The 16079-nt window shown below is 37.8% G+C and overlaps 1 protein-coding gene across 1 annotated transcript; it reads right to left on the reverse strand.

Annotated features, from left to right (window-relative positions):
* Positions 1-3420: 3420 nt before the first annotated feature.
* On the reverse strand, positions 3421-15614 carry LOC145989119 (G-protein coupled receptor Mth2-like). Its single transcript, XM_083124414.1, has 5 exons — positions 14855-15614; positions 9498-9576; positions 6170-6354; positions 4077-4248; positions 3421-3710 (listed from the first exon to the last, which is right to left on the reverse strand). The coding sequence occupies exons 1-5, from the start codon at positions 15612-15614 to the stop codon at positions 3443-3445; spliced, it is 1464 nt and encodes a 487-aa protein (XP_082980540.1). The 3' UTR covers positions 3421-3442.
* Positions 15615-16079: the final 465 nt, after the last annotated feature.

Below are 16079 nucleotides of genomic sequence, written 5' to 3' on the forward strand. Positions count from 1 at the left end.
GTATGAGTTTGGATTGTCTTAGAATATGATTAGCAACAGTGATTTTATCTAAAGTCAAGATTATGAAAAGAAACTTCAAGACAAGTTTCCTTTATTTATTTAATATACTGTAAATATTCCCGTAATGGAGGCTATGCTAAAAATTGGACGTGCATTTTTCGAGGACAGAAGTTTCTCGGGATTTCGATGAGGCCCATTAACATACACCACTGTGAATGAACTATGAGGTATCGTACTAGTCTATTTTGGAAGATCAAGTAAGGAAAAGTAGTTGACATCGAAGAAACGTTAATTGTTTGCTATTGATTAAGAGAAATTGTAGGTGCTTTCATCAAGTGACCGCAAGAGGCTTTATATACACACTGAAATAGCATTCAAATAATTCATATTTATGCTAAATGAGCCCTTATTTGTCTAGTTTATCTTGATCCCTGGAGACAGGTCACTTGTTTCATCCGTCATTAAATCCAATCACTGCATGGCGTTGCATGTTCAAACATTTTCGTCGGCGCGACTCGGCTCAGTACATAGACTGGCATCTGTACATTTATGTAAAGGAAATCAAATCAGAAGTAACCCATCATGAGTGCCAGGCTCGGTTCGGCATAATTTGCTTCAACTTGCACATGATTGGAACTGCCGAAATGCCTACCCGAGAATTAAAACCGGTCCTAGCGTTCGCCGCCAACGGTCAGTACCGCCTAGAGCACACTGATGTAGCGGTTTTGTGTACTATACCTAGCCTTGTGGTGTTGTGTGAGAAAACGAGCAGTAAAGTTGAAGAATGCCTTTTTCTTTTTTTAAAGTACTTCTTCAACAACGCCTCCGATCCAAGTTCACCATATTCCCTCCTCTTCATATCATGTGCCCAGTATCTGTGATTCCGCTTGTGGTGATGCTGTTCCTCTTGTTCCCGTTCCATCTCCTCGCAAGATACAACTTCTACAACAAACTCATCTTCTCTGAAGTTCTTCGCTGCACCTGTTGACTAGTCCGGTGCTGTGCTGAGCCGTGTAGACCGTATGTAATAAGTTTCCTGCTTTAAGCATTTCTATAATAGGTATATTCATTTCTCAACCACCATGCAATCTGATCCCACCGGGAATCGAACCTGGCTCCCCTTGACCACAATATAGGAAGGTTCAATACCACATCTCGATTCGCTCTATGTATTTTTGTGAAATGGATAGTTATTATTTATTATAATAAATATGTTGTTATTATATTGTATTATTAACGTACTTATTATACGTTTTGGAACTATTAGTCTCTTACGATACAGAATCATCTTGTGTTGATTCATTGAGTGAATTAGGTTATTTGACGTCACGTTTTTGCTACTTTTGGCTAATCGCGACGATGAGGATTAGTGGTGATATAATGAAATTGATGAAGGAACACTCACAAAGGACACCTATGCCAGGGCCGGGATTCGGACCCGGGATCTTGGCGTAGTAGAGCGCTGCGCTAACCAATCCGCTACAGAGGTCTGTCTATATATATATGATACATACGTGTATATTGCTTTCATGTTTTCCCTATTAAATACTAATATTATTTTCGCGTGTAGTATTCTTTTAAGGTAGGGAATTTTGGATTGTAGACAACTATTTGTTGGATAAGTAGTAAGAATAGAAGTAGAAATAAGGAAACAAGTTATTTCTTTTTAAAAAATGTTGACAATATTTTTCCATAAATTTTAATTTCTATTATGTACTAAACTTTACAATGGCTCCTCCACTACTTAGTGTATTCAAAACACTTAATTGTGAACGTATACATAATTTTAGTCCATGTTAGTTAAAAAACACCCGTATTTTTAAAATATTAATTCTAGACACATCTTACATTATAAATGCAGAGTTAGACTGGGTTCAAACAAATAACCATGCTTCTTATTACTAATTCATTGACAACAACTAATGCAGACCAATATAAGTCTTCGAGGTACTGAGCTCAATGATTCCTTGCCTTCTTCTTTTGTAAAATCCCCCAACACATGCTAACCAAATAGATTATTTGATTATAATCGGACAAATGCGAGTACATTAGACAGTGCAAACATAATATAGGCATATGATAGCATGAACACAATTTGGCATTAGGAGTTTAAAGTACACTTCCACTTTCTACTCAAAATCCTCATGTGATGCACTTCTGGACTAATTGGAAGTTAGAAATAATAATTGTGAAGTGTATTGAATTACTAAATTAACATCTCAATTGCGGACTACAATGAATTCACCACTGCAATTGTTTGTGTGATGTGGCGTGTCAAAGGGAGGAGGTGGGGCGGTTGGGCTCATAAACTCCTTTGGCCAACTATTTTTTTTAAAAAAAAAGAATATCTAAGGCAGGATGCCAAAGGAAAAGATGCCAAAATAAGAACAGACTACTTAACCCCTCTTTCTAAAATCCTCTACACGCCACTGATGATAGGGTATATACGGGTGGATTCAAAAGGGCTAGCGAAATGTCGCTGATTTACCGGAAGTTACGTTGAGTAAATGTGTGTGCATTTTTGAGAAACTAAACCATGCATTCGGTTTGTTTATAAAATTCAATACAAATGAGCAATATATTAATGAATTGTAGTAATATGACACTTTTCGTGTGCAGAGAAGATACTTGAGATCTAAAAGTGACTTACTGAACACTGCAATTATGATCCTTATACTGTAAAAATCATTGTGTTTATCGTTATGTTGCTGCTTTTGTAATGAAAGAGTCTTATGCAATTAATATTCCTACATATTCATTAACTTAACTTACTTATTTTTTGTTGTTAAAATAAAAATGCATATAAAGTCTTAGTTTGTTTCTAATACTAGAGATATTTCTAATCCGAATCTAAACAAATTTCCCCGAAATTCATGAAATACTTTACATACATACTGCTTCTTGTTTGTTGATAAATGCAAGGATTGCTGTGGATAGAAAAGTCGAGGTTATCGGCCGTACAAATGTGTAATGTGACCTGTCAATCGTTTTCAAGAATTACAATGACTTAATGCTAATGTTCAGTAATGATTTTAAAATTAATTTGGAAGATTCGTTTCAGATGGTCCCATATGGCACTTTCTCTTTGGGAATTTTAGTGTGACGTAGGTTGGATGCTCTCACAAATATACACAAAATTACTTCCCCTCATGCTTTCTAAGGATATCTCAACGTATGTTAATTGCAATGTGGGAAATTTATTGCAACAAATTATTAAAATTATGTTTCAAAAAGTTAAGGGTCTCTCCAACTGGCAGCCAACTGACAACCGAATTGTGTTTGTTCAAATCCCGGATGAGTCCCCACTTGTATGACTTCCACCTTGGATTAGTTTCTATATCGAATTAAAAATATAATGTTGCTATTTTTACACTAAACAACATTGTGAAAGAGAAACATAGACAAGGAGTTTGGAATATTTAGATTCTTGAATGCATGTGCATTAAATAGCTGTCGATGCAGTTGGCAAGGAATTGTTTCGCCTAGAGCTGTTGGAAAACCTTCTCGTTTTGTCTGGGCAGATTTTAGCCAGTAACATCTTCCGAAGTCTCGGTTTGCAGACAAAAATAACAAAAATCAGCACCCCTTGCAGAGTATTGCCGATATCCGTTGCATACCAGATGTAAACAGGTCCCCCAATAGCCCAGGACAGGATCTCTGTTATCCAGTTGATCCCCATCACGACAAACAGCTTCAAGTAAAGGTTGAACCTGAAAAAGGAACAGAGGCGCCAATCAACACCCTAGCGGACGGTTCGAATCTGTTTCAAACCTATGCATTATCTCACCAAGTCTTTTGGGATCTGTTATGTACGAAAATGTTTTTTGTCTAAATGGCTGCATTTTGCCATATACCTTAAAGTTAATAGACACGTAATGCACCACATATTTTCAAAAGAAGCAATTATTTGTGAAGCTGATACTTTCCTAATCAAGTTAACAAACGGTTAAAAATCAAGTGAATCAATTATAGTGTGAATGTGCTGTTTCATATATCTGTGACATCTTTACTTGCACTACGTCATGCGCACAACCAACTAAAAAACATCACTTCTGCGCATTATCTACAAGCCCTACCTTTGTTTGTTCGTCTCCTGATCATCGTGTCTTTGGCTGCCAGCATTTGTCAACATGGCGGTTTCCTTTTTCATCTTTAATATCTTCAACGCAGTGGATATGAAGAACATGATGTTAGAAACCAGCAGCAAAGCTATTGGACCGTTGAAATAATACAGTGTGGCCCAGTGGGCTGAAAGAAAAAATATTTTTACATATGTGAAGAACAGCGGTAAGATCATACTAACGAAATTTGCGTCTTGAACATTCTACTTATTGTCATAGACGTTGCCAGTATAATAAAACATAATATATTATTATTATTATTATTATTACATATCCTGCTCGTTAAGAAGATATCTGACACAATGTTTTATTTTCCTTAACGAATAATTCAAATCACTAACACACTAAAAATCATAGTCAATCTCATATTTTTCATTTTTAGCTTCATCAGTGGCTGAGCACATTGATCGGTTGACTCATAATCTCACCTGCGAAAGTTACGGGTTCGAATCTTGGCTTGGGCATTGTTTTCCTTTGTGTGTATCCAATCATCATTCATCTTCATCGTCGCGATTAACCAAAAATGTAAGATAAATGATGCAGAATAACAAAAATCAATAAACACATCAGAGTTGTAGTCAAAACGAAATAACCACTGAAATGTTTGCAAGCAATAACAAATCAAATTAAAGCATGGATGTTCTAAATACAAATTCCAGCAAAGGAAGGAAACCTGCTTTTAGGTCAAACACCGTGCCAAAGCAACTCCTTCCTATATACAAAACCTGCGCAGACTCGATATCTACATGCAACATCATCAGTAGTAGGTCATTGTCACACCACAATATCAGCATCAAAGTTGCAAATGTGTGTTCAATAAGTAAAAGGTTGCCTTCGTTCGAACGTAGTATTTGTATTACATGTGTGCGGAAAGCGTAAAGTTCCCATTTGCGACTGTAACGCTGGTGTCGTGTTGTGATGCATGACCTACCACTGATGACGTTGTGTGTAAACATTCTCTGCGCAGGGCTTTGGGTATATAAGAAGGTGCAGTCCTGGGCCACTTGCACAAAAATGCTATTACTCTAGCTTCCAAAGAAGACAAATTGACACTTAGACCGTGTCCAAAAGGTGCAAGACCGTACTTGAAGCGTACATCCTCCGAGAATGGTCTCACAGTGGTCTTGAAGTCGTGGACTGGAAGTGAAAGGATTTCGAATTGTACTTCGACTGCAGCGCCAAATACGATAGTACAGTAGATAAAACGACACGTTATTTTTTCCGCGTTTTCAACACTTGTTTTCACCGTAGAAATCACATGGCATTTGAAACGTTCTGACACATACATTTCAACACATTAGCAGAACTTCAACCAACAACTTGCTGACTTTCTACCTTCGTGATTTCATACAAATGAACAAGTGCAGGAGTCACGTGATCAAACCTGCAACGATGCGTGATCCGATTTTTCTGAAGCCAGGCCACGTGACAGGACGAAGCGGAGGCAGACCAAGACATGCGTAGTCGCCATAAGAACGTATGTAATTTTGTGTACTTTTTAATGCGAATTACGGAGCAATGGTGGCCTGTTCAGCATATGGCTGTACCAACAGAAGCAACAGGAAAACTGAAGGAATAATATTCCATAAGCAAATAGTCATAGTTTGATTTGTAGTATTTAAGTGTAAAGTAAACCTCGATTTGCGTTTGTAGTTTGAGCCTACTTCCATGCTCCTTCCAGCCGCGTGCGCTTGCAGCAGCCGATGCGATGTTCTTCTGTCTGTTGAGGTCATTGGTTGAAGTAGATGCGGCCATCTTACGCAGACAAACTTAAGCTCCGGCCACTGGCTTCAAAACGAAAGCAAGAAGTGATACGAGACTCCAGGCACCTGGTCTCGATTGCTTGTTTAATTGGTGCTTTCGAACTGCACTAGGCGACGTCACTTCCGTGAAGACCATACTTCAAGTCTGCTCTTTGTATTCTTTGTTTCTTTCGGGCACAGCCTAAACTTTTTCCGTTTATCTCTCTGTTGTTGCTGTTATTTTAAGTAGTTTATTTTCAAGTATTTCTAAAATACAATATCGTGATCTTTCAAAAGCATACTTACTGTTAAACCAGCACTTTGTCTCACCGATTCCTGGTTTCACGTGCGATGCAGAGATGTTTGGTGCAAAATCCATGACCATTGTTACTATGAAGAGTATTGTTGGGCATCCCCAAGCGTACAGGGAGTAGAACAGGAATCTTTTCCTCTTTTGTATTCGTCCTGCAGCACGGGGAGACCTTACCCCACTGGAAAAAGTGAAAAACTCTTAGCATAAATGATTGGATAATGACTCACAATAACATACAATTTTGAACTAAATACAGTGTACAGGGCGTTAAAGGCCTTGAGGAGAGTGTTTCATTTTCAAGTTCCTATAGTAGGTAACTTAACTACTACTCGTATGATGCAATATAACAGAAACTACCTATTAGACATTGTAATAATTACTATACTCATATCTTTTTTGAGGAATATATATTTAAAAATTTTAAATTGTAATTTACGAGGGAATTTGCTAATATGTGTTGTTACCCTTGAGGGAGCCTTATGGGGGGGGGGGGAAGCATTATTCTAGCTATTCCAGATTCGTTCTCCAATTCGTCAGCAAGTGTCTTAACCCTAGACATTAGCCGACAAAGAATGAGTACAGAAAGTAAATTAAAATATTATGTCTGCTTCTCACGCGATTTGTAGAATTGACAAGTGTTAGAGCAGCCACAGGCTTAATCTCGCCGGAAGGGTTGGACCTACACTCACCACACATCACGAAACAATTCCTATCCATATCTGAGTCCTTTGTATCCCCCGGTGGTACACGAACATAAGGAAACATTTTTGTGGTTGACGTCACGCAGAAAAAATGCAGAAAGGGGAAGGTTGAAGTAAGGAATGAAATAATTCTATTTCGGCTTCCAGTGCTCGCCTCTGTCTTGCAGTCAGTGGCGCAACCTTAAAGTATAATTCACCAATATTTTACACATACATAATACGTATACTTTTGAGGATTATTTGGGAAACACTTCCCCCCGTCACCCTCACTAACGACGCCAATAAAATATCGCGGTGATGACGTGATGCTGCAGACCATGTGATATGTCGTGTATGTTAAACACGCATATGTCGTTCAGAATATCCTCTGAAATGATATTATATGGGTTGAATCTGTAACTCAAGTGGCGAATCGAGATGTCTTAGACGTGTGCGGTGTCTGGATATGGTACCGAATCGAGACAAGACTTGCCCTCGTCTCGTCTCGATTTTAAACATGCGTCTCATTCTCCTCGTTCCGAATCTCGAAAAGTACAGTGTAAACAACACCACAGCGTGTCAACGCACAAATTTTCATTGCGTGTAGAGTTCATTGAAGAAACAACTTTTTATGATGTTTTTTCTGCTTGATGCCTCGTTTCGACGCTACAAACGCTAGACAATTGAATTTTACCATGAATATATGCAACCGCGCAGCACAAGCTCACAACTGCAACGAATAGACTGGTTAATCATGAACAATCAGGCTGATATTAACTTGTTATGTTTGAAGAAGTCGCATAGTGAAGTACATTATTTTCTTTCGTTTTCTTAATAGCGTCAAGTCTTAAAAAAAGAAGTTCAAAACACCAACCCTCAGACCTTCTGTAAACAAAACCACGTGCATGCAGAAAGCATTGCAAACTCTTTAGAAGTAAAATAATTCACACGAAAATCCAGCGTTGTTACAGGATTCATTACGTAAGGTAAAACAACGGCCAATTTGTAGTATGGGATACACTGCCGCAAATGGTCTCACTTTAAACCCAATGCTCTTTCTTTTGTACTTATTGCTTCACCTTTATATTGCACCAGTAATCATTTCCCATAAATTTGGCTTCTTTCTTGCATGAATATATTTTACTTGCATTTTTTTAGACAAACTGATATAACATGGTAATGTATATTTCTAAGGTTTGATATAGATAGGAGTGTATTTGAAATTTGTTTGTAGAATTTATGTAAATTGTATCTTACGTAAATAAAATATATAATGGGCATAAGCAGCCATATGCAATGCTGTAAGTCCAATAAATATATTGATGATGATGATCAAAACAATACAAAGAAAGTTCGTAAATTTATTGCGGTTGGAAACTTTGACAAGCATCCTAATAAGGATTTTTGTTCCGCCAAATATAGTGCACTTCGTAAAATAACTTGGTGACATGGCAAGGCAAGATAAGTGTGAACATTTTGTAGGAATATGCATTGTAACTTTCAATTAGCTTAGAGATTTGTGTACATAATGATATTTCATAACATTGCTTATTTTCTAAAAATGATCATGTGAACAGCAAGGAAGTATTGCCAGTTTCAACATGGCGAGTTCTATGCGTGCGGGAAGGTCTCGGTGTTCAGTGATACATCGAATCGGTGGGACGGTTTGTTTACAGAAGGTCTTAGGGTTGTTGATTTATACTTTAGGTCTGAGTCTCATCTTAACAATCAACAATCAAGAAGGATCCGATCTCTCCTTCTATTCTCGACTTTTAATCAGTGTCCTCATTATTAGTTTAGTTAGGGAGGCGACTCTGTTAATTCGTACCCATTATCAGCAAATCTTAATTGCTGAAATAACAGTTTCATAGATCGGAGACACATTAAAATTCCATATTTTGTGTTTCGCATGGTTCGTACTTACCAATTGTGTATTGCGGAACATAGTTCAAGGTGCCATTATGCGTTTTACACGAAAATAAACGCAATTTTTCACATTCCGAGTGCATTTTTTATTCCTTTCTTCACTTCCGGAACACACAAAATGTCGGGTACATCTTGACTCATGTTGTGGGTATGCAGTGTTTCAACCTTCTTCACCGAAAAATATCTACTATCGTGTTCGTCACCGGTGGAAATTATACATTATGCACGCGTAGCTGACGGATAGCTCAACGAACCATACACGGATAGCCCCACGAACCATTCACGGATAGCCCCACGAACCATTATGCACGGTAGTTGACCGATAGCCCCACGAACCATTCACGGATAGCTACACGAATCATTTCCGATAAGGTTAGGTTAGGTTTAGTTACGTTAGGCAAGCATAGTAAAAAAAAGGGGGGTTGAAACACTGACAGGGGCTTACGTCGTCAAACGTACGCAGCATCCGGTTGTCGTAGGGCAAGCAAATGAAAGCAATGGCAATTCTGCGTCAGTGAGATACTTATCTTGAAATATACATGGTTTCTCGGTCAAATATATTCCACGATGAAATAAAATACCTCGACGAACGTTGTAAACCTTGGAGAAACTCATTTCCGTAAGTAGTTTCTTGTGTAAAATTGAAGAAATGTGTCTCCGATGTATGAAACTGTTACCATTACTATTAATACGGCAATGAGAGAATTTATCTTACCTAAAACTCCACCATATGTCGAAGCACATCACATTGAGCCAGAAGAAAGAAGCGAGAAAAGAAAACTGGACCGTGAATCCTGTAAATATAATAGAAGAGATAAAGAGAGTTCATATCATTGGCGGATTTAAAGGGAGGGCACGTGCCTCTCCCAACATAGAAGAATAAGTATAAGCATTTTAAAAAGTATTGATAGCATTTTATTACAAAGAACAATGTTCGAGCGATCCTTTCCCAGGCAGTTAAAGAATTAAGAAAAATTTAGCACATCTACATTAATCGGGACTATATTTACTAGACACTTAAATAAGTCGACACCGGAAATCAAAGCCGGGGCTTCTTGGTTCCAAGGCAATAAAGATAACCGATGCATACAAATCTAGAGTATTCTAGGTCAAATATTTCCCATGTTTGTGGCAGTTTTGCCCGAGAAAATAAATTCTGAAGCTTATCCCTTTCTGAAATCACTGTCAATACAAATAAATTACAAACTACTTATACAAACCCGTGTCTCTACAGCCCTTGAAGGGCCTTTCCTATCTCCCGGCTGCCAGTCTCCCTCCCACAATCCTACCGAGAGGTGTGGAGTTCTTCAACCGGTAATGGGGTGACGTGGGGTTAGCATGTCGAACCCACAGCCGTTGTAGGAGATTTCCGAGACCGGGTTACGCTACTCACTCGTAGCTCCCCAATTTCCGAACCATGATGGGTTGCCACCGGTCCTATACATCTAATTCATCTTCATCGTCGCGATTAGCAAAGATTAACAGAAAAGAGACGTAAAATACTACAAATTTCACAACATTGGATATTAACCTGCCCTTCCATAACTTAAAATTATTAAATTTGATTTCTGGAAAAGAGTTAATTTATGAATAAATAATGTCGTGTTTTATGGGCTAGTAAAACTTTATAATAAAAAAAGTCTCTGTCTCTCTCTTTCTCTCTCTCTCTCTCTCTCTCTCTCACACACACAAACACACATATTATATTTTGTATTATGTGTTTGTGTGTGCCGCTGTTGATTATTGGGGTTGGTTGCGTATAATTTCCTCAAAAGTCCTAACATATTAGAACATTTGAGAGAAGATTAATAAATATAGTTCCTACTTGCAAGCTGAAAAGAGGCTCATGTGTCAAATAACCTCCTTATTGCTACGGACAATGAAGGAGGCATCATCATACTGCTTCTCAAGGGCTTGTTACCATAGAAAGTTTCTGATAGAATGTTCATTGCACAAAAATAGAGCAACACGAGTTCAACTTCACACAATAAGTATTACATTGCTTGAACGTGGGTCAGTTGAATCGGCAATGGAACGTTTGTTGTGTCGAAAAAGGAACAGGCAATGGTCAACCTAGTGGACGCATCGTGGAGTAAGAAATGTACAATGTAGGCTTGTAACTGGTAAGTAACTAATTAATTTATTAATAGGGAACAGGGAAATTGGTTCATTATGGACTAAATACTAATCTATGTAAATGCAAACTAGGCATAATCTCCAACCTATACCAAAGAGTTCGAGCTGAATCATAACAATTCAAAGGTTCCATAAAGCTGAAAAATTCAAAGATATCAGGGCAACATTACACATTCACACCGATGCTATACTCTTGGAATACGAAATTAGACTCTGCAATCAAACTTCCCATGTCTTCATTTCGAATGGAGGAACAGCAAAATAATCAATTTCGGTATCCTCTGTTAAGCCCAGGGTGGTGTAATGGTAACGTCGTGGCCTTACAATCAAAGGGTCCCAGGTTCGATACCCGCTTAAGGCACTTAACCGTAGGTCCAGTCCCGAGTAACCTATCTGTGCATCTAAAACTAAACCCAGGATTCGTAAAAATTAATTATTAAGATGTAACAGTGATTTTGATACGGTTTCTCTTCCTAACGGTGAACTTACTCTTTATTTCCCTGTGAATGAGCTAAAGCCTCAAATGTTATCAATCTAGTGTTTTGATACCCAATATGTAATCCACCTGATTGAAATACAAGTACGTTTGCTTTATGCTACACTGGCAGGAAAGTTATAGAGTGATATCACGATTTCAAGGTAAGGTCATCCAAGGAACGGATAGTACACCTAAAAGCATAAAGAAACTGCTAAAGGACAGAAAACAGTGGTGCCAGACAGTGTAATTATAATAAGTGAAAACAGTGTTTTACTTGTTTCGTGTTCAATTACTACATCTCTTCACACAAAGGTGTGACCACCATTTTCTTTGACAAAATCATCTGGAACATGAAAAGAAGATAAAATATAGCGTGGATACTTAGAAGTCACTCATCAGGAATTATTAGCCAGGCAGTGTCTTCGCAAATTATTTATTTTCAGAGAACTAGTTGATACATTTCTACATAATTCTCATATTTCTTTCTTCTCTTTCAATGCCGTTATGACGGAAGTGCGGTTCAGAGTGACGTCTTTTTGTAACAGCCAATGAACGCGCTTATAAGGCTACGAACAAACCTTATAAAGAAAATCTTGGCTAGTAAGTTATGACAATCGCTTGATGTACCAGCGACTGTTTGTCCCTTCACAAAGCATATACGCAATAGTATATTCAGAAGAGCGCAGACACAAAGAAAAAGCAACAAGATCCTTTTCACGACAGCGGGAGGTTGCTAATCCAGATTCAAAACAGGAACTTCTTCATGGAAAAATAAGCATATTTATCAAACTGGCATGAGAAGCTAAAGTTGGAACACCATTTTCGGTCGACAGCGTCACTTGCTTGCTGACATGTTTATGAAGAATCCAAAGAGAACGCAAGAAATCGGGCAATAAACATGTCACTCGGCTGAGGAAGTCTCGCTGGGAATGAGGTTGCCTAAGGTCAAAAATACTGCCTCAATCTAAGACAGATTGTAGCTGCACAGGAGGGAATTTGGCCTCGAACTATACGGTCACTCACATACGCACAACTTTTGCTTTCAAACAACTGCACGTGGGGGAGATATAAGCACATGATTTGAAATGTAGTTGCGTCAATCGTATTAGAGAGTCGGATATCCGGCTTTCTTACGTCACACTTTTTCTGAAATGTTGCTTCTATTTCGATTTTAGGGTACCTGCAACTTACTGATGTATCATGAACTTCAAAAGATAGATATATAAAATGTGAGGAACGGACAATCTGCGCTTCATCTGAAAGTCTATTTGCGATAGGCAATGATGAAATATGTAATCAAGGGGCCCGGGGTTCGATTCCCGGTGCAGGCACATAGTGGTTCGGATTCCACTTTAAACTGTACGTCCAGTCCCGATTAGCCTTAATATGCATAAAGTGGAATTAAAACACCAAATGAATCAATCATTGATCAAATAAACGATTGTGCATACGAATGGTATCTCTAATCAATACAATTTTGCAGATTGCCAATTTTTCTTGATTTACAACTTTTTTCATTTGGTATCAGCTGCCATTATTTATAATTCGTAACGTGATGCAAATCCTGGGGTTCTAGTTTCGAAACTTGTTATATTTGTTCATTCATCTATTTCATAATTCATCCTCCTCTGTTCGCCAATCCATTTTCAAGGCCAATTCGGCACGGGTTAGAATTCTCCGATGAGCAAGAAATTCACTTGCAGAGTGTTTTAGAGAACACAGGTCAATATTAATGGGTGTGCATTCAAAACTATCATAGTAGGAAAATATGGGGCACCCTTATATATATCTCACTATTTTGATGTTAAAATGTTTAAAAATATCGCATTCACCATTTTTCACGTTGAATACAAAAATTTTCTCTTTTCGGTGTTAAACCTTGAGAGTTGCAGTGGCAATTTACAACATTACTGTTTTATTAACTTGAGTAATGTCAAATTTTATTGTCAAAATTGTCAATTAAAAAACATATTCCTAAGGACATTAGTTAGAATCAAATAAAGCTTCTATGCTTCTGATTGCTAAGTTCATAATTATCCTATTCTTACACTGATAAAAAAGTGGAAAAAAAAATATCGTTATAGGGAGTTACAAAAGATTTCCTTCAAGGACGTATGCTACGAATATCTCAAAAAGGAATAGTGAAATAATCAGAAAGATGGAAAATAACATACCGAAAACGTAAAGAAGGGTCTCTATAAAATATCTGGGTACATTTGTTTGTAAGGCTTATATTATTCTGAATATGTTTATGGGAACTTTCTTTAAAAAGAAACCTATGAGGGTATTGGTCTATAATGTTTGAAAAGCAGAAAACACTTAGTGATTTAATTCATATTCATTATGAGCTCGCGAAGTGGTTATCACAGCGCATTACGACGCCAGGGGCGTCGGATTCGAATCCCTTCTTCATATCATCACTCACCCTCATCTTTGCGATTAGCCGAAGGTGGCAGAAAAACGATGTTAAATAAACCAAATCAATCCATCCATCATTATGAGCTCGTTTAACTCATTGTGGGGTTGCTTCCGTGTACAAGTTGCTATGGATTTATAAATAGCTTCTATATCTTCTACAAGTATTTCAATCACATACGAAATTCTGTCCTTTTCAAACAAATATTTGCTTATAAATTGAACGCGTTATAAACTTATGAGTAGCTTCAAACAACAGTTGGTGCATAGGAAGAGAAATCCGCAGATAGTTTTGAATGGAGCGTAAAATGTATGTAGTGCTCATTCACACATATTAAAATTTTCCACATCATATCTAGTAATCATGGAAAAATAACTTACAATTTCGGCATTCCACACTTATACTCGACATAATAAAATTTATCAGAACTCAAAATGGTCCTAAGATACATTATTCCCTTTTCATATTTCAGAAGTGTATCCATTAGGTGGCAATACTTTGCATAAGTATATAGTCGGCCACAAAGCTGGTAGTAGACAAATTGCCCATAGCTATTCTAATGAATTGTTTTATAATATTCTACATGTGTTAGGGGATAGAATTGTATTGCTACTGCTAGAGATGTTTACTGCTTCGTTGGAGATTTTATGTGTTGTGTGAAACGAAGTGACTAAACCAGGTGACGGACAGATGGACAATGTGTTTACTGTTTACTATCATATTTAACGATTGCACCTATAGGTACAAATTTCTGCCTTATAAGATGCGCCACTAGTTAATTGCTTGTTAAATACAATTATGTTTCTTAAGAGATCTAAAAGAAACAGTATATAATGAGGCATACGCCTTGTCCACACTTTTGAGGAACCCGACTAAGAAAATAATATATGTACTTACCAACTATATTGTAAGAGAAAATATTGTATTATAAAATTATGAAATTGTAAAACTATAAAATATAAAACAAATGTAACTGGTGCATAGCTGAATATACATTTATATATATAAAAAATACAATTATGATTAAACATAAGGAACTTACCTGTAGCGACACACACTCTGTTTGGTAGAACTTCACTCAAAAGTTGTACTACAGCCAGAGATATGTAGGCAACCATAAGCGTGCCTACATGGCACATTAGAGACAGACCATGCCGATTCCTGAGATATGGTAGTAGAGTATAGACAAGTAGAGTAACTAACAAGAACAAGCTTGAAACAATCATCGCTATAGGATAGAGCGCATGAACAAGATCTTCCTTTTCGTTTTCGGGAGTGACACCTGGTAAAGGAGAACACACAAGTGGCAGAATTCCTTTATGCTTCTCATTTCCATCGATGAAATGATCTAAGCAGTAGCTCGACGGCTTGAGGTGCAAGTTGTTAAAGTTTTTAGCAGGCGTGAACAGAGTTCCGTCGTCCAAAAGGTAGAATTCATCGTTCGGATCTAATAATGGCTCCAACAAAAGGCTTTCATGTTGACAGGGAACACCTATAAGAATGTCGAATTCTTGTAACGATTTGTTCACTTCCCGTAAGCTATCACCATTGTAAAACGTTGGATAAAAAGGGATATCGCTCACATTGCAAGTCTTCCCGTAGTAGCTTCGACCCAAGGGGCAACACTTCCTAATGCAACGTCTCAATTCGCAAGTGCAAGGGAATTTTTCTACCTTCTCGTCTTGTTCAAATTCGCGACCCCACACAAGAAGATTCGCACTGCTCAGGTTATGATTTCGTTTGTGAATAGACGCGTTGCTGAAAGAAACAAGTAAAGCGAAGGCACACCACACCAGCGCCATGCGACAACTGCGGTTGGCATGCTACGTTGCGATCCGAACGGTACACCTGCAATAAACAAAAATGGCTAGTGCTCTCTTTTTCCCAGCCTGGCCAAACGATGAGCGTCTACCCTCCCTCCTCCTCAAAGGATTCGCGAGAGCTGCGTTGTCAATAAAGCAAATGCTTTGGTCTAATTTTGGAATGTGGTGATCAGCCGATAGATAGATATTACTAGGTTTTTATAGTCTTTGCATAAATACACGCGGAAAAACAATAAAAGCAGGTCATATGCGTTAGTCTAATTTTGGCATGTAGTGATCAGCCGATAGATAGGTTTTTACAGGCTTTGCATAAATATACCTAGCAAAACAATAAAAGCAGGTCATATCCGGTTCTTCTTTCGTGTGTTGATGACTTGGAAGTAAAAGTTTCCGATTGAACTTACACACAGCTACATAGCTAAAGAAAAGTTTCTACAAAATTTC

The sequence above is a fragment of the Lepisma saccharinum genome, chromosome 6, assembly GCF_977018435.1.
Source record: "Lepisma saccharinum chromosome 6, izLepSacc3.1, whole genome shotgun sequence".
NCBI lineage: Eukaryota > Metazoa > Arthropoda > Insecta > Zygentoma > Lepismatidae > Lepisma > Lepisma saccharinum.

What these genes read in the sequence shown, in the direction of transcription:
- LOC145989119 (XM_083124414.1), bottom strand. Translation starts at nt 15,614, where the DNA reads ATGGCGCTGGTGTGGTGTGCCTTCGCTTTACTTGTTTCTTTCAGCAAC. An exon ending in CAGAGTGTGTGTCGCTACAG is followed by an intron (nt 9,577 to 14,854) that starts GTAAGTTCCTTA and finishes TTATATTTACAG; the next exon opens with GATTCACGGTCCAGTTTTCT. An exon ending in GACAAAGTGCTGGTTTAACA is followed by an intron (nt 4,249 to 6,169) that starts GTAAGTATGCTT and finishes TTTTTCTTTCAG; the next exon opens with CCCACTGGGCCACACTGTAT.